The 22,903-nt window shown below is 36.4% G+C and overlaps 2 protein-coding genes across 4 annotated transcripts; one reads left to right on the top strand and one right to left on the bottom strand.

The window, feature by feature from the left end:
* Window positions 1-616: 616 nt before the first annotated feature.
* LOC137739513 (U-box domain-containing protein 4) lies at window positions 617-7,403 on the top strand. 3 transcript variants are annotated; one of them, XM_088685540.1, is made up of 6 exons: window positions 617-830; window positions 1,998-2,182; window positions 3,174-3,454; window positions 4,487-4,603; window positions 4,859-6,916; window positions 7,013-7,403. In XM_088685540.1, exons 3-6 carry the CDS (start codon window positions 3,179-3,181, stop codon window positions 7,070-7,072), a joined length of 2,511 nt encoding a protein of 836 aa, XP_088541666.1. In that variant the 5' UTR covers window positions 617-830; window positions 1,998-2,182; window positions 3,174-3,178; the 3' UTR covers window positions 7,073-7,403. The 3 variants fall into 3 exon arrangements, with proteins under 3 accessions (XP_088541666.1, XP_068335218.2, XP_068335226.2); XM_068479125.2 differs by having other exon boundaries at window positions 659-830; window positions 1,998-2,048; XM_068479117.2 differs by lacking the exon at window positions 1,998-2,182 and having other exon boundaries at window positions 634-830.
* A 2,321-nt stretch (window positions 7,404-9,724) lies between these two features.
* AGP18 (arabinogalactan protein 18) lies at window positions 9,725-11,237 on the bottom strand. The gene is made up of 2 exons (XM_068480137.2): window positions 10,547-11,237; window positions 9,725-10,049 (listed from the first exon to the last, which is right to left on the bottom strand). The coding sequence occupies exons 1-2, from the start codon at window positions 11,153-11,155 to the stop codon at window positions 9,969-9,971; spliced, it is 690 nt and encodes a 229-aa protein (XP_068336238.2). The 5' UTR covers window positions 11,156-11,237; the 3' UTR covers window positions 9,725-9,968.
* Between the last annotated feature and the right edge of the window lie 11,666 nt (window positions 11,238-22,903).

The raw sequence follows: 22,903 nt of genomic DNA, 5'->3' as shown, positions 1-22,903 counted from the left end.
AGGATTTGAGGTTTTGGATTGGGAAAGATGGATGAGGGTGATCGGTTTATAAGGGTGGATTCAGCGACAGGGATTTGGCGGAGGAAGAGGAGGGGGAGGAGCTCCATAGGAAGGAGGTGGAGATGGCTGAGGAGAATGACCCATTGGAACAGGTCAAGAGAAAGGGGAGAAAAAGAGAGAATTATAGGTGATGGGTCCCACATATTTTTTAAGAAAAATATGAAAATAATTTATCTTTAATTTATTAATATTTAATTGATATTTTTATCTAGTTGGGCTATACAGTAGGTTCCACTTCAAGCCACGTCAGTATTTAACAGAAAAATTAACAGACAAACTGACGGAGGTCTAACATTGCAACAAATTCGTAAGATGAAGTATAACATTGTAATTTTTAAAATATAAGGTATGAGATTATGATTCGATTAATAGTTAAGATAATTTCGTGTAATTTATCCTAAAAACAATTTCCAAACAAAAAAAAAAAAAAACATTGTAAACGGTAACGACCGCCCGCCAGCGTAAAAGGTAAACCGGCCCTTTTGGCGGCTACCGAATTTCGGTCAAAGAAAAATCGTCATTGACTTATTGCATAAAATAATCATAAATTTCATTTATATTTTATTACAAATAATATATGTAATGACGATAATGTCCCACTCTCCAACTACGGCAAACGAACCCCAGCAGCTCCAGCAGGCAGGAGACTTGGGGAAATTCCAGTAGCTGGTCCCTGCAGATTTGGGGTATTGGAAAGGAAACGGAGGAAGAAGGATTGCCCAAAACGACGTTTCCCTGGTCGTGTGCTTCTGCGTTTTGGCCGACTCTAGGTATATATTATCTGTTCATCTCTTCAGCTTGATCCAGCTAGGGTTTTTGAATTAAAATTTTACTCTTTGCCCCTATTTTCGTTGATTGAGTTGTTGTGTTTGCATTTGAAGTTCAAATTTTGATCATTCTGCTTTAGTTGAACTGTGCTGAAGTTGAGGCGTTCAAATCCCTTTCTGGGTTTAATACTTGTGTGCAAATTTTGAATTTTGTACATACGAAATGATTTTTTTCCCTAATTTGTAAATGAGTAATTGTATGCGTGCTTTGGTTTGATAATCCGAATGGTTGCGGTTTTTCGATATGATGAAGAGCAACATATGAGAAAGAGAGAGAAGAAATGGGTATTTGGGATGTGTATTTGAGGTGGATAAGTGGTGTAATTGAATTGGATAGGGTGGGTTTATGATTGTTGAGGTCTTTGACTTCCGGATCATAGTTATTAATTTGGGCAAGACGTTATCAAAGGCAGGAAGCAAACTGTAACAAACTAATAAGTTTGGAATCAGAATTTGATTCTACGCCCTAATGGTGAACATTTGTCAAAATGTGTTGGCACTGAGAAATCTAAAGGCCGTTATAGAACTAGTCAATTTCCTTAACAGCATGTTTGGATTGAGAAAAAAATCCTGAAATTTGAGTCAATTGACAAAACTTAGGATTTGTGAATGGCATATCCTAAATTCCTTCTCTGGATTCATAGGCAATGAAATTTGTAAAGTTCTATGTGGGAAACAAAGAGCTTGGCGCTTTGAGAAGGAAAAAAGGAGAGAGAGAGCCGCAGGGTGGGGGTCGTTGTTGGTGGATGGTGAGGGGGGTGTGGGGTGTTTGGTCATATATCTCAACTTCAAAGTCCAACTTAGTGGGTGTCATTTCCAAAAAGACAAAAGGCTGCCACCATCACAACGTCCACCAGCTTGCCGCCACCACCACCACTCTTCCTCCACAGTTGTCATTGTCACCACCCTTACCGTTACTTTTACCAGCACTAAAACCACCTCATGCATTACCTTCTGGGGAGAAATTATTTATCGTCAATCACCTTTTGTTTAAGTCCCTAAGCAATTAATAAATATTTAAAATTTCAACAATAGCTTTTAATTGCCCTTTTTTTAATAGATATGGGCCTCATACTGGGAAGTTTTGTTTTGTTTTTCCTTGTTTTGCAGGATTCAATAGCTGGGGTTTGATTTTCAAGATTTGAGTTTTATCACTTGATAGTGAGTGTTCTTAAGTTTTGATTGGGTTTTGAGAAGTCTTTTCTTCATTTTTGTGGATTGGTTTGGGTTTTGAAGGATCAGAAACGAGAAGGATTGCTTTGGTGTGTAAAGTTGTATATTTGTGGTGAATAAAGGTGCATCCATTCTTTCCTTTTTATTTGAAATCTGTTCATAGGAATACAATTGAAGGTATACTAAGTAGCATTTTCTTCACTAATATGATGATTTCACTTGTTAAGGATCTACTTGTTTCATAGCCTTTAACAAAAACTTGGGGATTTACTACAAATATGACCAGTTTCATAATGGTCCTTCTTAATTATATGCATTAGTTTAATATCATGGACGGCACATGTATTACATGTCAAATCATAAACCAATCGAAAAATAAAAATTTTGGTGATTTTAAATGAATATTAAAGAACAATGGGTGGGTGTTAGAATAAGAAATCTTAAAACAAGATGGATAGGTGATTTTGAAGGGGTATAAATTTTCTAAATCAAGTCAACATGCTGCAAGAAACACATTAAAATGATTTGTTGATAAGGATACATACATGAACATTATATGGAGGGCAAATGCTGCAATGGTGCAGAACGCTGACTTCAGGATAAGACTTTAGAGCAGTTAGAGAAAGAAAAAAAATATTGTTGTATATATGCATCTTTATCTTCCTCAGTATTTTAATAATGAAAGACAGCTTCATTAGATGTCTTGATGACCATACTCGCTCCATCTTCTCTACCCCTTGTGTTATTTCATATTCATTATGCTTTAGCAGATTAGGTTACCTAAATTGACGAATTAATGATTGAGATTAAGCATATGTTTGACATCAACGATGTACAAATACAGTGATCAAGAGAATCAGACTCTTCATTAAGGACTTTTTTGGTATTCAATCTAGTATATTAATTGATTGCAATTTTAGAAAGGCGACTCTTTTGAATGTAATTCCTCAGTGACATGGTCCTTATTATTTTTGAAATGTATTATATGTTTGCTCTTCTATTACTTTTCAAGACTTGGTTTCTATTCCTTTCTTCTGCAGAGAGACCATTATACTTATTATATGTATTCCTTTCTTCTGCTGAGAGACTTATACTTATTATATGTTGATGCAGGTGTGATGGAGATATCATTGTTCAAAGCACTTCTTAATAACATCTCCTCTTTTTTCCATTTATCATCTCATAACAACATAAACTTTGACCCGGTTCTGAAGTACTACAAAAGCGCCGAAGAGATATTAAAACTGTTGAAGACTCTACTTGATGCCATTGCTGATTCTGAAATAGCTTCTTATGAAATACTTGATAAGCCATTTGAGGAACTGGGTCAGTATGTTGATGAGTTGAGGGAGCAAATTGAAGACTGGCAGCCATTCTCTAGTAAAGTCAATCTTGTAAGTTACTAGTCTATGCGGTTGCGCTTTTTTTAATAGGATGGATGATGTATCTTATGGAAATTTAAGGTGGATTTGACTTGTCATATTCATAATCCTCACTATAAGTTTGATCAATACTCTTTTTTTGAGGTAAGGTGATCAATACAAATTTGGTTATTCTCTTAGTCAGAACTAATGTTAGTATGATACGCTTCTCTCTCTCTCTCTCTCTCTCTCTCTCTCTCTCTCTCTCTCTCTCATTCATTAATACAAATTTGGTTATTCTTAGTCAGAACTAATGTTAGTATGATACGCTTCTCTCTCTCTCTCTCTCTCTCTCTCTCTCTCTCTCTCTCATTAATACAAATTTGGTTATTCTTAGTCAGAACTAATGTTAGTATGATACGCTTCTCTCTCTCTCTCTCTTTCATCAATAAAAATTTGGTTATTCTCTTAGTCAGAACTAATGTTAGTATGATACGCTTCTCTCTCTCTCTCTTTCATCAATAAAAATTTGGTTATTCTCTTAGTCAGAACTAATGTTAGTATGATACGCTTCTCTCTCTCTCTCTGAGTTAATAACTCACTATTTTTTATGTTTTTCAATACATGAATTTGAAACCGCATGTGCTGGGAGGATTGTTAGTCTATATTTCTAGAGAGAAGGCATGAAAGAAAATGGCTGATGAACAGGTCATTGTGACATTTACAGTAGTAATGGCGGCCTCTTTATACCTTATTTACCCTCTCATATTTAAATCCTTGTCATCAGATAGCTAATTAGTCTTTTCTTTTGAAAGGATGTATGTTTTTGCTTTAGAGAGTCTAAGGTTGCTTTATAACTGTAAGAATTGGAAGCATGTGCAGTCCCGATTGTTACATGCAGCTCCATTGCTGGTTCTTTTAAATAGTGACATTTAATGAATCTTCCATTGCTTTTTTTTTTTTTTTTTTTTTTCCTGATGCCACTTGGCTTTTGTCAAGTTTCATAGTGTGGCATGGACATAAGAAATAGTATTTTATCTAATCATCTTATCCTATGACGTGTAGGTTCTTCAAGTTGAATCGTTGATATCAAAGATTTGGGCTTCTGGCCTGGATATCTTTCAACTGTTGAAAACTTCCCCCCAGCATCTTCCTGATGAAATGGGTTCAGCATCTCTTGAGGTAGCAAATGTGTGCAAATGTTTTCTTTAGTTTTTTACCTGTTTCATTGTGTTTCTGGTAGAGCATAACACTCGGTTTCCTATTCATTACTCACTAAAGTACATTGGTTAATGAAAAGTGAGATGATTAAATACTTAATAAAAAAAACTTTGGAATGAGGAAGTAATTTCTGGCCTTTCTGGTGGACTTCTAATTCTAGAAGAGTTTTCGCTATGTCCTTTATGATGTCTAATATTCACCGTGGTGTTTTGGCAGCAATGCATACAAAAACTTGAGCACATGGGCTATGAACAAATGTCAACTGTCATTAAAGATGCTATAAGCGATCAAGTGGAGGGTGTTGGACCAAGCTCAGAGATCCTAGTGAAAATTGCAGAGGGCCTTAGCTTGAAGTCAAACCAGGAGATTCTTATTGAGGCTGTAGCACTTGAAAAGTTGAAGGAAAATGCTGAACAATCTGAAAAGATTGAGGAAGCGGAGTATATTGAGCAAATGATATCCCTTGTTACCCGTATGCACGAGCGCCTTATTACCATAAAGCAAGCCAGGAGCTGCAGCCCTGTTCCAATACCTGCTGATTTCTGTTGCCCCCTCTCTCTGGAGCTGATGACGGATCCAGTGATTGTGGCATCAGGACAAACCTATGAGAGAACTTTCATCAAGAACTGGATCGGTCTTGGCCTCACTGTTTGTCCAAAGACGCGGCAGACTTTGGCTCACGCCAATTTGATACCTAATTACACTGTAAAGGCACTAATTGCAAATTGGTGTGAGTCAAACAATGTCAAACTGCCTGATCCGGTAAAGTCTGTTGGCTTAAATAAGTCAGCACACCTTCTTGGGCATGCAGAGCCTGATACACCAAAGGATTCTCCTATTTTTTCTCATTCCAGTGTCAATCAATCAATGTCACCTGAGTCTACTCGGTCTACTGGTATGCCCTCTAAGAGCATGTTTTCATCTGGTCCACTGCATCGGGAGAGAATTTCTCCTTTGCATCCTCGTTCAACATCAGAAGGTTCCTTGCCTGGTATAGTTGGAAATGGGCAGGCTTTGGATATTGAAAGAATATCACTAGCAAATTCTGAAGACAGGTCTGCCAACTTAGAAGAAAGGAGTACAGATCTAGATAGCCAGCACTCTATGTCGCCATCTCGAGATGAACTTCCTAATTCTATTGAAGATGAGCAGCCATCTCAAAGCCATAATAGAACTGCATCAGCTTCTAGCGTACTTTTTAATGCCAATGGTACTCAAGGAACTTCTGTCAATGTCAATGGGGTCTTACAGGTATCGACGAATCTGTCAGGCTACAGCAGTGACGCTTCTGGGGAGTTGAAATCACAAGCACAAACTGTTGCTCCCTTGGCCCCCCAACAGAGAGAAACTGAGTCACCAACCAGAATGGCAGAGTCAAGACCTCGAAACCAAATGTGGCGCCGACCATCTAGCTTCCCGAGGATAGTTTCTTCTCCACCTATTGAAACAAGGCCTGATCTTTCTGAACTTGAAGCCCAAGTTCGTAACCTAGTTGATGATTTGAAAAGCACTTCACTTGATACACAAAGAGAGGCAACATTTCAACTCCGGCTACTTGCCAAACATAATATGGATAATCGGATTGTTATTGCAAATTGTGGGGCCATTGGCTTGTTGGTGGATTTGCTCCGCTCTACAGATACAAGAGTTCAAGAGAATGCTGTCACAGCACTTCTTAACTTATCGATTAATGATAACAACAAAACTGCAATTGCCACTGCCAATGCAATTGAACCTCTGATTCATGTCCTTGAGACAGGGAGTGCTGAGGCCAAGGAGAACTCAGCTGCCACTCTATTTAGCCTTTCGGTGATCGAGGACAACAAGGTTCGTATTGGAAGGTCAGGGGCTATTGGGCCTCTGGTTGATTTATTGGGGAATGGGAGTCCCAGAGGGAGGAAAGATGCAGCCACAGCTTTGTTTAATTTGTCAATTTTTCATGAGAACAAGGATCGAATTGTTCAAGCTGGTGCTGTAAAGTACCTAGTGGAGTTGATGGACCCTGCGGCGGGAATGGTTGACAAGGCAGTTGCTGTTTTGGCTAATCTTTCAACAATTCCCGAGGGAAGGACAGCAATTGGTCAGGAGGGTGGGATCCCTGTTCTTGTCGAGGTTGTTGAGTTGGGTTCTGCAAGAGGGAAGGAGAACGCAGCTGCTGCTCTTTTACAGCTCTGCACAAACAGTAATAGATTTTGCAGTCAGGTCCTCCAAGAAGGAGCTGTCCCACCATTAGTGGTATTGTCACAATCCGGCACCCCTAGGGCAAAAGAAAAGGTACTTGTGCTTTTTGTGATGTTTGATTCTGTCTCCGATGGTTTTATTATTATCATGAATGATGTATTGAACGTAGCATAATTGGTTTTCTTGCAGGCACAGACACTCCTTAGCTACTTCAGAAACCATAGACAAGGTAATGCTGGTAGAGGATAATCAAAATTGTTTGCTGTCGGCCGAGGTTTTGAGTCAGCTTCTATAGATGATGTGTAAATTGGTTGGTGCAAATAATGCGGTTGAAGATTTTATTGTGTGGATTTTAATGTGATTTGTAGAGAAGACGTAAAAACAAACGATTGATAGAAGATTTGTACGTCTGATTTGTAAAATACTTACGTGAATGTGGGAAGAAAAAGTTCATAGCATACCTGTAAGTCCGGCTAGGCAAGATGATGACAAATTTGTATTTGGAATTGTTGATGTTATGCCCCCATTGTCTTGGTAGTATAGACATTTATATATTTCCATGTTAGGTTTTACTCTTTTAGTGATAGTTTCTGGGTGCTTTGCAGGGTATTTTGTGCAGCGGTTTTATTTATTTATTTATATATTTCATCAATGCAAGTGCTGAGATTCGAACTTGTGATCTCTTTCAATATTACAATTTACAAGACAAGGAAACTTGGGCACAATACTGTTGGTTCTTGCTTGTGTTCAAGAGGAAATGTGAAAATAAAGGTTGTCGGGAGAAATGCAAACCATCACGTTTCCTCTTGAGCTCAAAGCTGTATAGCAAGGGCGCATTGGCTTCTGTCTCAAATCCCACATCTTCACATCATGGTCAAATGATGAAGTAGCAAACATACAAGGGGAATGGTGGGCAAGTTTGGCAAAACTGATTGGTTCTTGGTGAATATTAGTGAACAACCGTAAACACTTTCCAATTGCTATGTCATATAGAGCAACACCTTCAAAGTAACTACTGGCGACACCGTTACAGTAACTACTAACAAGAAGCTGATTATCAGTTGAATTTACATGAAAATTTGTCAACTGCTCAACACTGGAGCTGCAAAAGGAGCCTGAAACTTCCCGTGACATGTAATTGATGTCGAACAAAGAACCGTTATCTAAACCAGTAACATGTTACTTGTTCAACAACAATTGGGAAAGAAAAGGTAAGAAAATGCTACATCAACGAGGGGAGCATGCAGTTGGTATTTCCCATTGCTAACAGCAAAAAAAAAAAAAAAAAAAATTGCAGAAAAGCAGTAGCAGAAGATGAGAGATACCGAGCTTCTAAGCTGGAGACATACATGCTCCTTTTCTTCTTCTTCTTCTGGTTTTCCTGAGTGAAATGCAATGGCGAGAAGTGAAAGTGTGAGTGGTGAAATTAAAGGGGAATCTTCTACAAGAGTACAAAAGTATGTTGGTTTGAGTAAGCGTGAGACGTGCTGAGGGACAGTGTACGGAGTAATTGAAGTTTGTCCCTTCAGAAATCAGAAGCACATGTTGCAGAAAAGAAACCAGACAAGCACACAAGTATTCACATCGGTCCCTATATTTGTCCTACACATGCTTCCAAACATTCGGATTGGTTAAACGCCCTAGCAACCAAATTTTTACGTACTTTCTTATCCCACAAAGAATTTTTTTGATTTTTATTCATGTTGGAGGGATAATATCTACGTTGTTGGTAAAGATGCCTTCTCATTCCGGATGTTCCATTAGTGCTTGAATCGATGGCATGGTCACCCAAGTTTCTTCCATCGTTGGGGCAATAGATACATTTAGCCCCAAGTCTGTCTTCTTGAACCATATTTACTTTTCCATTTTCATCTTTTACAACTTTCCTTTCTTCATCCTTGACGCTTATTAGGATCCTAACTTGATAAGGTTTAAAGTGCTCCCAAATCCAACTACGTTTACCTTATGGAAGACGAGAATCAATGAGGAGTTGGTTTTCTTTGGATGACTAGTTACGTGGTCGCTGGTAAGGTGACCAGGGTTTTTTTTATTTTCTGCACTTTTGCTGATTGGGCTTTGGTTATCCCCAATCAATTACTTAATTAAAAAAGAATGGTTTTCACTTTTCATTGCTTCAAATGGAAGTTTCCAGCATATTTTAGTTGATACAAGAAAGTAGAAACGACTTGATGACTCGCAGCTGGAAGGATAAAAGATTCTTAATGCCTTTAATTACTTGTTCACTTGACTTGGTTATTGCTTCTTTCTTTCTTTCATCTCTCACTAATTGCTTTTTAGTTTTATAAAATGTATCTATATTACTTTAGTTACAGCATGAAAATATAATCTGACGTGTGTGACAAGAAATGTTTCCTAAAGCAGCCGATGGAGCCCATAATTCTTTTCTTTTTTAAGAATTTTAACGAAAAACCCACGGTACTATTTATTTTAACGAAAAATCATATTTTTACACTAAAAAGTCAATCTTGGTATTATTCACTTTACCTTTTATTTTGTCCTTATCATTAAAATTCAAAGTTTTCAAACTTTTTTCAATTAGTTTTCCTTTCTTTTTTTTCCTTCCAATTTTCAAGGATATATTTTGTGCCAGCAAAAACACAGTACTGTCATTTTGCTATTTCTCATTTACCAAAAACAGGGTGCAGTGATGCATTCCTAATTTTATCACCAATGATTCTTCAAATTGACCAAAGTTCTTGTTTTGACTTTCAATTTCAAAATCAATCAATGTCGTCTTTAAAATTGGCCGCTGCCCATCAATCTTGTCATTTTGTTTAGAATCCTCGTTTATTATGTGTTTGTTGAAGAAGCAGCTGCCGTGGATCAGTGGTAAGTAAATGTACATGATAAGAATTTGCAACAAATAAAGAAAACTGAAAGTAAAAGGAAAAGTCCAACGGTAATAATTGAGATCATGTGTCAAAGAATACAAGGGGAACCAGATCTGCCGGGCAGGCAGTAAAATAATAATCACATGCACATGCAACCCGTTTTAAATGGTAAATTAAATATCAACTCTAACCCAACAACACTACGCCCGACAAAAGATTAAAATAATGACAGCTGACAGCATTACAACAAACACCGCGTCCTCTCTCTCTCTCTTCCTCTTCCTCTTCCTCTTTTAGAATAATGCCAATACTGCCCATCCCAATGCGATGGATCCGACCACCTTGTGCAGGGACCTGATCGTCATTGCACCACTCTGCATTTCCAAAAATCCACACATTCAACATTATGAACACAACAGAATCCAATAAATAATCATTTTCAATTCCACAATTCTAATTATCTAATTTAATTAATTATTTACTACTATCCAGCAGCGGCTATTTTCCACAATGACACTCTGACACTACCCCTCAACTACGGACCGAACCCCAGAAGGATTCATTACTAAAAAAATTTTACGTAGGGCCAATTAGGTAATTTAATCACAATATTTCCCCCAACCTAACCCCACCACCAACAATGGTGGCGCGTGAGAATGTTGTAAAGGCGGTATGCTGTGGGTGGCGGGATAATCCACCGCCCAGACAAACAGATCTGATGAGTAAACCATCAAGGAAGAGCGTCTACTACAGTGAAGTTATGAACCCAAGTAAATTTTGAATTGAAATTACCAGATCTAGGTGCGCATTGCACCCACAGTGCATAATAGGTCTAAACAGAAAAAAAAAACATTGGAAACAGAATGCATACCTGATCGTCAGCTGCTGTAGAAGGACCCGGAGACGTAGCATCGGGAGAAGAAGCATCGGGAGACGAAGCATCAGGTCCCTCTGGCGCCGGTGGGCTGGCTACATCCGGAGTCGGAGCAGCCGCCGGAGACTTGTGCTTCGGCTTCTTGCTCTTGCTCTTGCTGGGAGTTGGAGCAGCCGCCGGAGACTTGTGCGTCGGCTTCTTGCTGGGAGCCGGAGCGGGGACCTCAGGAGTACTGGGTGGCTCAGCTGCGGGAGCAGGGGTGACTGCCGGAGGAGATTTGGCCGGTGGAGAGCTGACCGGAGCCTTAGCCGGTGGGGAGCTCTCAGGAGTCGGCAATGGGGGTGAGACGGTAGAGGTAGGGGGAGTGGCCACCGGAGTGGGAGCAGCGGCCGGCTTGGGTGGAGCCGACGCCGGAGTGGGAGAAGATTTGGGGGTGGCAACTGGAGATGGTGACTTGGGCTTAGGAGCTGCAGCTGGTGTAGTAGCTGGAGGGGTGGCGGCTGGAGTGGCCGGAGAGTTAGTGGGCGCGGATGACGGAGCCTGTCCTCCGACGCCGGCGACGAGAAGGCAGATGAGTGCGATGGTGAAGATGTTGTTCCGCTCCATCTCTCTCAGACTTAGCAGTCGCAGGTTCTAGAGAGAGAAATGTTTAGAGAGAGAGAGATAGAGCGAGAGTGAGAGTGTCAGAGTCTTGAAGATAGTTTATATAGGCCCGATCTCAACGGGAAGAAAGGGGTGTTTAATCTGGAGCGTACATCGAGGTGGACCGGTTTGAAGATGGGGCCGGATTAGCCGTTGGATGGATGCAGAGAGACGAAGAGAAGGTTCGGCCTTTTCCGGGGGCCACAACGGAGAGCATGTATACGGACGTGGTGATGTAGAGTGGGTGTTTGGAGTGGACACAGTCTGGCTGGGACCCACCAGCTTCGTTAGACGCATGTGAGACGTTCACTGTTCAGCATAGGCTAATGGTGTTCTGAGACGCGGGTTTCGTTCACCGACAACATTCTTGACTTCTTCCTTATTTTAATGACGTGGTAATATCATTTTAGACTTGGCTATAAGTTAAAAAAAAAACTAATGAAAAAGGTTTGAAAATTTTGAGTTTTAATAATAAGAACAAAATAAATGGTCAAATGAACAGTACCAGAATTGATTTTTTAGGGTAAAAATATGATTTTTCATTAAAGTGAACAGTATCATGAATTTTTCGTTAAAACTTCCTAACTTAAATGCGCGGTTTTGTTTGATAACCATCCATGGATGATTTTGGTTTTTGGTTCTTTACATTTGGCTGATGTGTAACTTTAATTGTCACGATTTAGCAATCATTTAGAGTATCTTCAAAGAATATGTTAAAAATAACGTGTAAAAATTATATTTGATGGCTGATGTGGCCAATTGAATACAAGTGCTAAATCATTTTCTTATCCAATAGATGTGTCAAATATGTATTTTATTGTTTTATTAGGCCCAGAATTACATAAACTATTAAAAATAACCAAAATTAATTTCAGTTTTTATTCTATTTATTGTAAATAAGACCCATAAGTTAAAAAATTAAATTAAAAATAATTGACTCTTTCTTTGTTTGCTGTCAAAAAAGACAGTTATAAAGTAAGGAGTCAAATGACTCAACTGCCACATCACATTTAGCATATCCATTGGAGAACACCTTAATATATTTTAGTCTTAATAGACATATTTGATATCCCCTTTGAAAATGATCTTAGTTATTTCTAACAATTCTAATCTATACAAACAATAATGAGGTACCTGTAGTGGATTTTTTTTTTTTTTAATACAAACAATAATGAGGGAACTAATAATGAGTTGGCTGAGTTAAACTTGAGGACGTTGAATCATTTTAACTACAAAAATTTTGCATAATCATTCGTTCGTAAACTAAATAACTTGTCATCATTAAGAATGAGCATATTTACTAACGCTTAAGTATAACTCAATTATTAACTTTCATGTCATTTAGTTTACAAAGTTTTCTCTACAAATTTAGTCTCCCTAGCATTACCCATTTTTTAATGAATTTAAGAATTGACGGGCATGTCATGTGTGTGGTTTTCTAATATAAAATATCAATTTTATTAGCAAGTTTCTCAAATATTTGTTCAAATTAACAATTTGTTTTGGTGGATTGCTTGGTGGATAGAATATTTCTCTTCAACCCATTGCACTCAGGTGCAAACTCTTATCTCTAGGAAAACCTCCTAGTTGTCTCTACACATCTACCTCCTTTATCACTAAGAAGTCATTTAGAGGCATTAACTGGTGATCAGGATTGTTTCCCTCTCGATGATGAAGCATATCCCTCATTGTCTCATTGGCTAGCCTTGACCCTTGTCATTTCAAGGCCATATCTAGTATTCAGAGTTTTTTACCTCAATTTGATACCGCTCTCGTGGCCCTCATCCAAACATTACTTTACCCTTAGATGTCTAGTCAATTGATGCGCCTCAACACATTTTGGGAATCCTTCACCCAGTTCCATATGGGGATGAATCCAATACTAGGGCATGCTTATCCCATTCTTATTTCTCAACTATAAGATCACATAATGATGTTGCAGTGACACATATCGCTTTGAAAGGGAGAGGTCTGGTCATGTATATAAAATTGTTGAGATAGATTGGCCCGCTGAATACTAATCAAGAACACATAAGGGCGTTACCTCTATTAGACTGGTGGTATATAAATGTTGTATCCTCCAGCATTATTCAGCTTTAAGTCATAACAATTTGTAAAGAAATCAAAATTTAAAAAGAGTTGCTATTGAGATTCCAAAAATATTATTTTACACTTTTACTAAAAAAAAAAAAAAACCTTAATATAAAACTAATTTGAGCCAACTTTAGGAATAGTCCATTTTATTAAAATAGGTCCCAATCCTTTGAGTTTTGAATTGTTTTACTATAAAGAATTCTGTTTAATGGTAAAATTTAGTATAAGAAATTAAACCTCTTCCTAATTATCTATTTAATTATTTCTCCTTATTTCTTTTTCTTTTTGTTATTTCTTGTTCTTCTTCTTCTTCTTACTCCTCTAAACCCTATTCATATACGTTAGTCTTTCTTCTTCTACGTCCTCCAATCCCATTATATATATATATATATATTTTTTTTTTTAATTTTTATTATCTACCTATACCATGACTGAATTATATTTATCTAACTATATTTCAGATTTTGCTTTATAATCAACTTGTATCACAGATTAATGTGTCTTGATTGTAGGTATAATATTTTTTTTTTTTTGTACCCTTTAGTGAAACCTCCCTTGTTGGTATATTATTCACTCATGTATTTGTTCTTTGAGTTAAGTTGTATGTTCTGCAGGTGGTTTTGTGCAACTATATTAGTTTTTTGTTAGATAATATTAGGTAGATTAAAAATAAACCAATTTTCAAATATGTAAAATTCTAAAATATAAACAAAAAAAATGCAAGAATTTAGAATTTTTTTTATGTATCTCTTCTATTAAAAAAATGTATTATGACCATAAAAATAAAAGTAAAAAAAAATAGTATAACATGTTGATTTTTTAGAACTCATTGGATGTGTTTTTTAAATAATTAAAAGCGTTTTTGGTGAAATTATTTTTGAAAGTAATCCTTAGTAAAAATTCTAGTAAATCCTAAAAAAACACTTAAAGTACTTTCTAGAATAAACACATAACCGATGTTTCTTTTAAAAAACACTTCAAGTAATTTTGAAACCTAAAATTATTTTCTCTAAATCCTTTTTCAATCATTTTAAAATTACATTCAAACAAGCTCTTAGACTCAAATCTAAATGCCCCACAAAAAATACAAACCAGGGAAGTGCATTCCAATCCATTACTGGGAGCACCGAAGGAGTAGGTAAAAAAATGTTATTTATTAATACTAAAAGTAAAATCCTCTCGATGCAATTAGAAAAATGGATTTTATTTATTTATTTTTTATTTTTTATGCTTGTTAAATACCCTAAACTTTATATCTACACTTAAAAAGTGTGGAAGCAAACGAAGTCTCACAATGAGTTAGTAATATAATTGAATCTAAGATCTCTCATTTACCAGTGAAGATGAACACTACTGAACCGCAATACTAAGTGATACAAACCACTTTAATTGGAAAAAAAATTTAGTGTGTCAGAAATACTAATCAGTACACCGGTTACCATAATACAAGTAATTAAAAATACTTTCTTCAAGTGTCTCAATATTTGTATTATAATATTTAATATATTGAATCGTATTTTTCATACATATAAAAGAAAATAAAATAAAAACCTCTCTTTAGCTGGAACTCTTCGGCACCGTTAAAAATGTGGGGCCCGCGATATGTTGTCACGGAAACCGTGATTGTGATACGCATTTTGGCTGTTGGGCTGTACCTGGATTCTTTCCTTTTTTTAATTGAAAATTATGAGATTTTTCCCTTTTTTTTTTTCCTTCTATTTGTTGACTAAGAAAAATAATAATGGGATGGTCTGTCTGTCATGACATGGAACACAATGAGGACTGAGCTGGGGACATGAAGTTTGAACACATTCCACTCCTTTGTAGCGCGTAAATAAGATTTATATGGTGGCACGATAACAAAAATTATTTGGCATTCAGAAGTATAGGATATTCCAGATGTTTGAGCGGTTGTGTTTTAATTTTTAATCAAAGATTTAACACTTAAAGATGGATGTGTCCAATACTCAAAAGCACTATAGAAAATCCTACGAGATATGGTACAAGCCAAAACGGAAAAATATATGCTTCTGGCAATTTTTTTAAAATGATTTTCATTTAAACCAAGGGAATTAGTTTTTTTTTAATTGGAGTTTAATAATTAAATTAGATCTGTCTAAAAAAAATAAAGTATGGATAACCACCTAATCTTTTGTGGTGAATCCAAATAAGTCTCAACATTTTAAATAATTATCTAACGTCTTAAAGAACAAAATGTTAGAGATACCATATTTTTGTTAACCACATGATGTGACAGTTGATGATTGAATTCTTTTTTTTAATGATTTTAAGAAGGCATCCAACGATCAATTGTCATATCATGTGATGTACCAAATATGGTTCAAATAGATAGTATTTTTAGCAACTCTTTAAAAACCAAGCATTTGTTAAGTCAACGATGTTAATTGATGACTTTACCAACATTAAGTGATGACGTTTCAAGCATTAGATGATGATGTGGACAAAAACTAAAGTTGGTCTCTACTTATAGTCATCTTTGGAGCTTTAATTTTCCAAATCAAGTTAAGTGGTGAACATGCTTAGCTAAACTGCTTCAATTTAGAAATTTAAAGTTTCGTGGATGATTAGAGAGTAAAAATCCGCTTTAATAATTGTCTACATCATCACTTAACGCTAGTGAACCTAACAAATGTACACTTTTCAAAACGTTAGTTAGTTATATAAAATGTTTTAAAAGGTTAGGGCCAATTTGGAACCACCCCTAAATGTTGGATTGTTTTTTTCCATTGTTTTTGAACGAGAGAGATGAGATTTGAACTTAATACCTGTTTCAAAATTGAGAAGAAAGTTCTAGTCTTAATCTCTCTAAGTACAATGTCTTTGGAATAATTAGATACAATCATACAATGTTATATGAGGCTCCCAAGGACTACATACGATTAATCGTTTGCAATCAAAGTATTCCTTATTTTTGTTCCAACAGTTTCCTTGTTTGTTTTTCGGCCTAAAATATTTTCAAGGGGTTCAAGTTTATTTGTATAAAGTATAATAAGAGCCCATTTTTCGCGATCCGAACAAGTAGATATACCAGCTATGCCAGTTGACAAAAGTTTCAAGGCATTGTGCCTTGTGCGCATTCTTTATTTTACATTTTGTTTTTTGTGTAATAATGTATTTTCAACTAAAAAGGTGGGGGAAATAAATTGGTATCAAACTCGACGTTCGTAAAATTCGACCGTAAGACTTATCAAGTACAATTGAAAAAAAATATCATCAAACCGTAATACTGAGTGACCTTCCTCCTCAAACATTAGCATACAGTAAGAAAATATAAGTTTTCCCTGTTATGACAAGAAACGGGGTTGTGGATTGTATCTGAAGCTTTGAACAAAAAAGAAGAAGAAGATTATATTTGATGGGCTTTGGACTTCATTAGCCAAATAGGACACGGATGGTTAGCCCAACCTCAGTTATAGGGCGAGACAAAAACATGTACCGAAACTTCAATCCACAACCTGCCTTGTTTTTTGTTCGAAATCCACAATCTGTTGGACCTTCAAGACATCATCGGACCATCTGGGCCTCATAAGGAAATGTATGAAGATAATTTAGTCTTTTTTTTTTTTTTTTTTGGTCAGACTTAATTTAGAGTCTGTATGTAACGTTTTGTAAAATAGTTTTTCGTCTATATTTCAGTTATATCTTTCTACCTAACTTTTAATGATTTTTCAGTGTATATTTTTTTAAGTCAAAGCGATGGCAATTTTCCTTTTATATTTTAGTTATAAGTAGTGGAAAATAAGACAAGCGGGTATGTGACATCCCACATCGCCCAGAGAAGCGATCCTTAAATGTATATTATCATCCCTACCTAGCACGAGGCCTTTTGGGAGCTCACTGGCTTCGGGTTCCATGGGAACTCCGAAGTTAAGCAAGTAGCGCGCAAGAGCATCCCATGATGAGTGACCCACTGGGAAGTTGCTCGTGAGTTCCCAAAAACAAAACTGTGAGGGAATGGTAAGCCCAAAGCGGACAATATCGTGCTACGGTGGTGGAGCGGGCCCGGGAAGTGGTCCCACCCGGGTCGGGATGTGACAAATTGGTATCAGAGCCTAACCCTGGCCGTGGTGTGCCGACGAGGACGTCGGGCCCCTAAGGGAGGTGGATTGTGACATCCCACATCGCCCAGGGGAGCGATCCTTAAATGTATATTCTCATCCCTACCTAGCACGAGGCCTTTTGGGAGCTCACTGGCTTCGGGTTCCATGGGAACTCCGAAGTTAAGCAAGTAGCGCGCGAGAGCATCCCATGATGGGTGACCCACTGGGAAGTTGCTCGTGAGTTCCTAAAAACAAAACTGTGAGGGAATGGTAAGCCCAAAACGAACAATATTGTGCTACAGTGGTGGAGCGGGCCCGGGAAGTGGTCCCACTCGGGGCGGGATGTGACAGGGTAAGCATGACAATGCTCATAGAAAAATGATATAGTTTTAAAACCAAAAAATAATAATGGTTGAATAAAGAATCGAACATGAACATCAACCCGAGTAAACCAACGAAATGGCCGTTCTGAATCATAATAGCTGATTTAGTTTGGTTTTGAGCAAAGAAAAAGTCAAATGGTCTAAAGCACTAAACTGAACCGTAATAAATTGGTTTGGTTGCGACTTTGAGCTCTTGTAAACCACCCCAAACAGAAATAGTTTGGCCACTACACATTGGTTTTTATATGATTTAATTTTAGAGAATTTTAATTTTAGGGAACTTTCATGAAATGTGCAAAGTTTGTTTTAACCAAAAACCATCATATAGCTTTATTTAATGAAAAAGACATAAATTTTAATGGAAAACCCTTAAACTTTAATAAAAATGACAAAAGAACTTAAATTTTAATGAAAAAAAAGACATAATTTTAATATTAATTTTTTTTAAAAAACTAACGCACGGGACCCGTGCATCATTATACATACTATTTATGAAACTTACTGCACTGTTTATGAAACTTATTATATTGTTTATGAAACTTAATGGTATTACACTGTTTATGAAATTTACTACATTGGTTATGAAACTGTTGACCCTAAAAACTACTAAGCCTACGTGGTGCGCAGGCCGAGTAACTAATGAGCTAACTACGTCCTTCGGCTGATGTGGGCGTGCCAACTCGTCGGCGAAGCTTGGTCAAGGAGTAAAATGTGTTGATGTTGTGTTGAGCGTGCTACTGACTTCTTGATCTTGCAACTGCGGCCGAGGAAGGAACACGTCTCAGCCTTCGAGTTCTGGAGCCTGAAGATAAGGCTGCTAGTTCTGCGAAGTTCATGGATCGTCGGCGCCGGGTTCAATCACGGTGATTATATTCGTAAGAGTATAAGCACGCCGAATCAATACCAAGCTATATGAACACAAGTACTCAAAAAAGATGTATGTCTTGATAGTGAATGTGGTTCGACCGTCAGAATGCCGAACTCTAAAACTTACTTATGAGTATCCAATCATAAAACAACTCGACGTTCAATGTGCCGAGCTTAGTAATTTGTGACACCTCACTTCGCCGAGAAGGCTAATGAGATGACCTCTACCAATAAGGATTCGAAAATCCTTCTCGACCGAGACTTGGATAGGTAACCAATCAGCCTCGACGTAGTGCTATTTATCCAAACTAAAGGTGCTCCGCGGTCGGCTGATTCTATGGCAACAGTGTTGCTTATCCAAACTAAAGGTGTCACCGGTTGCTTTCAAAGTGCTGTTTATTCAAAGTGAAGATGTGTTGACGAAAAAAAGAATAAAAATCTCAAGGTGTTTGAGAGGTTTCATGTGGAACAAGGGTTTGCGTAGGGCAATTTGTGTTGAAATTGGAAAGGCTTAGAATGATGCACCCCCTTCTTATTTTTAGCAGCCAATCTCGTCATGGCCGAACTAAAACTATACTCGAATTAGGATTCTTTATCTTAATCTAACCAAGTCTTGGCCAATCCTACCTCCATTAGGACTTTGAACCAAACTCTTTATCCGGCCACATTCACTTCTCAAATCTCAGCATCCTCATCCCATTGAGACTCCCTGTTATGCTAGGATTCGACTTTCCCATCAATCCGTCTCAAACTAGGACTCGACCGATCTTAACCGAGCTGCCTATAATAACTAGAATTTGTGACGATTCTAAAATCATACTGCCGGGCCGAGAACAACTCCTAACTCGGCCCCCATCATGTGATAGGGCACTAGAGTGCAACTCATGCAACGAAAAGTCCCATTAGGTTGGTTAATCACAAGTTCGGAATCACCGAGAATAAAGACATGAGTTGCCCGCAAATCGTGTAGGACACCAAGGCTGATGATAAGGGCTTCGTATTCGGCCTGATTATTTGTACAATCGAAATTGAGCTTGAGAGAAAAATACCAACGGCAGTGATTTGGGGATTGAATAACGATCCCAACGCCAGCCGAGACTGAAGTACTAGAGCCATCAAAGTACATTGTCCAGTAATTATCACGTGTTTCCACCATGCCAATTTCAACATCATTGCCCCTAAATCCGCATGGTAAGGGATGTTGGGCCCAGAAATCGGCCAACGCTTGGCCTTTGATAGCTTTATGGGGCATATATTATAAACTAAATTCAGACAATGCCATTGTTCACTTTCCGATTTAGCCTTTTACTATCAGTCGAGTAAGCATGTAAGGAATGACATCGGTCTGTGCAATGATCTGAGTGACTAACATGAGCATGTAATGCTGGAGTTTTGATGCAGCGAAAAATAAGGCTATCCTTGACCCTTGTCATTTCAAGATCATATCTAGTATTCAGAGTTTTTTACCTCAATTTGATACCGCTCTCGTGGCCCTCATCCAAACATTACTTTACCCTTAAATGTCTAGTCAATTGATGCGCCTCAACGCATTTCGGGAATCCTTCACCCAATTCCATATGGGGATGAATCCAATGCTAGGGCATGCATATCCCATTCTTATTTCTCAACTATAAGATCACATAATGATGTTGCAGTGACACATATCGCTTTGAAAGCAAGAGGTCTGGCCATGTATATAAAATTGTTGAGATAGATTGGCCCCCTGAATACTAATCAAGAACACATAAGGGTGTTACCTCTATTAGACTGGTGGTATATAAATGTTGTATCCTCCAACATTATTCAGCTTTAAGTCATAACAATTTGTAAAGAAATCAAAATTTAAAAAGAGTTGCTATTGAGATTCCAAAAATATTATTTTACACTTTTACCAAATAAGTTAAAAAAAAAAAAAAAAAAAAAAACTTAATATAAGACTAATTTGAGCCAATATTAGGAATAGTCCATTTTATTAAAATAGGTCCCGATCCTTTGAGTTTTGAATTGTTTTACTATAAAGAATTTTGTTTAATGGTAAAATTTAGTATAAGAAATTAAACCTTTTCCTAATTATCTATTTAATTATTTCTCCATATTTCTTTTCCTTTTTGTTATTTCTTGTTCTTGTTCTTCTTCTTACTCCTCTAAACCCTATTCATATACGTTAGTCTTTCTTCTTCTACATCCTCCAAACCCATTATATATATATATTTTTTTTTTTTTTTGTTTTTTGCTTTTTTGTTTTTTTTTTAATTTTTATTATCTACCTATACCACAACTGAATTATATTTATCTAACTCTATTTCAAATTCTGCTTTATAATCAACTTGTATCACAAATGAATGGGTCTTGATTGTAGGTATAATTTTTTTATTTTTTTTATTTTTTTTGTACCCTTTAGTGAAACCTCCCTTGTAGGTATATTATTCACTCATGTATTTGTTCTTTGAGTTAAGTTGTATGTTCTGCAGGTGGTTTTGTGCTACTATATTAGATTTTTGTTAGATAATATTAGGTAGATTAAAAATAAACCAATTTTCAAATATGTAAAATTAAAAAATATAAACAAAAAAAAATGCAAGAATTTAGAATTTTTTTAAGTATCTCTTCTATTAAAAAAATGTATTATGACTAAAAAGTTAAAGTGAAAAATTTTTTTACTATAACATGTTGATTTTTTAGAACTCCTTGGATGCGTTTTTAAAATGATTGAAAACGTTTTTGGTGAAATTATTTTTAGAAGTAATCTTTAGTAAAAATTCTAGTAAATCCTAAAAAAGAACTTAAAGTGCTTTCTAGAATAAACACATAACCGATGCTTCTTTTAAAAAAAATTTCAAGTGCTTTTGAAACCTAAAATTATTTTTTCTAAAAACTTTTTCAATCATTTTAAAATTACATTCAAACGAGCTCTTAGACTCAAATCTAAATGCCCCACAAAAAATACAAAACAAAGAAGTGCATTCGAATCCATTACTGGGAGCGCCGAAGGAGTAGGTAAAAAAATGTTATTTATTAATACTAAAAGTAAAATCCTCTCGATGCAATTAGAAAAAGGGATTTTTTTTATTTGTTTTTTATGTTTGTTAAATACCCTAAATTTTATATCTAGACTTAGAGAGTGTGGAAGCAAACAAAGTCTCACAATAAGTTAACAATATAATCGAATCTAAGACCTCTCACTTACCAGTGAAGATGAACACTACTGAACCACAATACTAAGTGACACAAACCACTTTAATTGAAAAAAAAAAAAAATTTAGTGTGTCAGAAATACTAATCAGTACACCAGTTACCATAATACAAGTCATTAAAACTATTTTCTTCAAGTATCTAAATATTTGTATTATAATATTTAATATACTGAATCGTATTTTCATACATATAAAATAAAATAAAATAAAAACCTCTCTTTGGCTGGAACTTTTCGGCACGGTTAAAAATGTGGGGCCCGGGATATGTTGTCACGGACACCGTGGTTGTGATACGCATATTTTTGGTTGTTGGGCTGTACCTGGGTTCTTTCCTTTTTTTAATAGAAAATTATGAGATTTTTCCCTTTTTTTTTTTCCTTCTATTTGTTGACTAAGAAAAATAATAATGGGATGGTCTGTCTGTCATGACATGGAAGACAATGAGGATTGAGCTGGGGACATGAAGTTTGAACACATTCCACTCCTTTGTAGCGCGTAAATAAGATTCATATGGTGGCAAGATAACAAAAATTATTTGGCATTCAGAAGTATAGGATATTCCAGATGTTTGAACGGTTGTGTTTTAATTTTTAATCAAAGATTTAACACTTAAAGATGGAAGTGTCCAATACTCAAAGGCACTATAGAAAATCCTACGACATATGGTACAAGCCAAAACGGAAAAATATATGCTTCTGGCAAATTTTTTAAAATGATTTTCATTTAAACCAAGGGAATTAATTTTTTTTAATTGGAGTTTAATAATTAAATTATATTTGTCTAAAAAAAATAAAGCATGGATAACCACCTAATCTTTTGTGGTGAATCCAAATAAGTCTCAACATTTTAAATAATTATCTAACATCTTAAAGAAAAAATGTTAGGGAGACCATATTTTTATTAACCACATGATGTGACGGTTGATGATTGAATTATGTTTTTTAATGATTTTAAGAAGTCATCCAACGATCAATTGTCATATCATGTGATGTACCAAATATGGTTCCAATAGATAGTATTTTTAGCAACTCTTTAAAAACCAGGCATTTGTTAAGTCAACGATGTTAATTGATGACTTTACCAACATTAAGTGATGATGTTTCAAGCATTAGA

The sequence above is a fragment of the Pyrus communis genome, chromosome 15 (assembly GCF_041283825.1).
Source record: "Pyrus communis isolate YQ-2024b chromosome 15, ASM4128382v1, whole genome shotgun sequence".
Lineage (NCBI taxonomy): Eukaryota > Viridiplantae > Streptophyta > Magnoliopsida > Rosales > Rosaceae > Pyrus > Pyrus communis.
This window is presented reverse-complemented; position numbering and strand designations above follow the sequence as displayed.

Coding starts and splice junctions, on each gene's coding strand:
- LOC137739513 (XM_088685540.1), top strand. CDS start 3,179: ATGGAGATATCATTGTTCAAAGCACTTCTTAATAACATCTCCTCTTTT. Junction 3,455..4,486: donor TCTCTAGTAAAGTCAATCTT/GTAAGTTACTAG, acceptor TATGACGTGTAG/GTTCTTCAAGTTGAATCGTT. Junction 6,917..7,012: donor CCCCTAGGGCAAAAGAAAAG/GTACTTGTGCTT, acceptor GTTTTCTTGCAG/GCACAGACACTCCTTAGCTA.
- AGP18 (XM_068480137.2), bottom strand. CDS start 11,155: ATGGAGCGGAACAACATCTTCACCATCGCACTCATCTGCCTTCTCGTC. Junction 10,050..10,546: donor CTACAGCAGCTGACGATCAG/GTATGCATTCTG, acceptor TTGGAAATGCAG/AGTGGTGCAATGACGATCAG.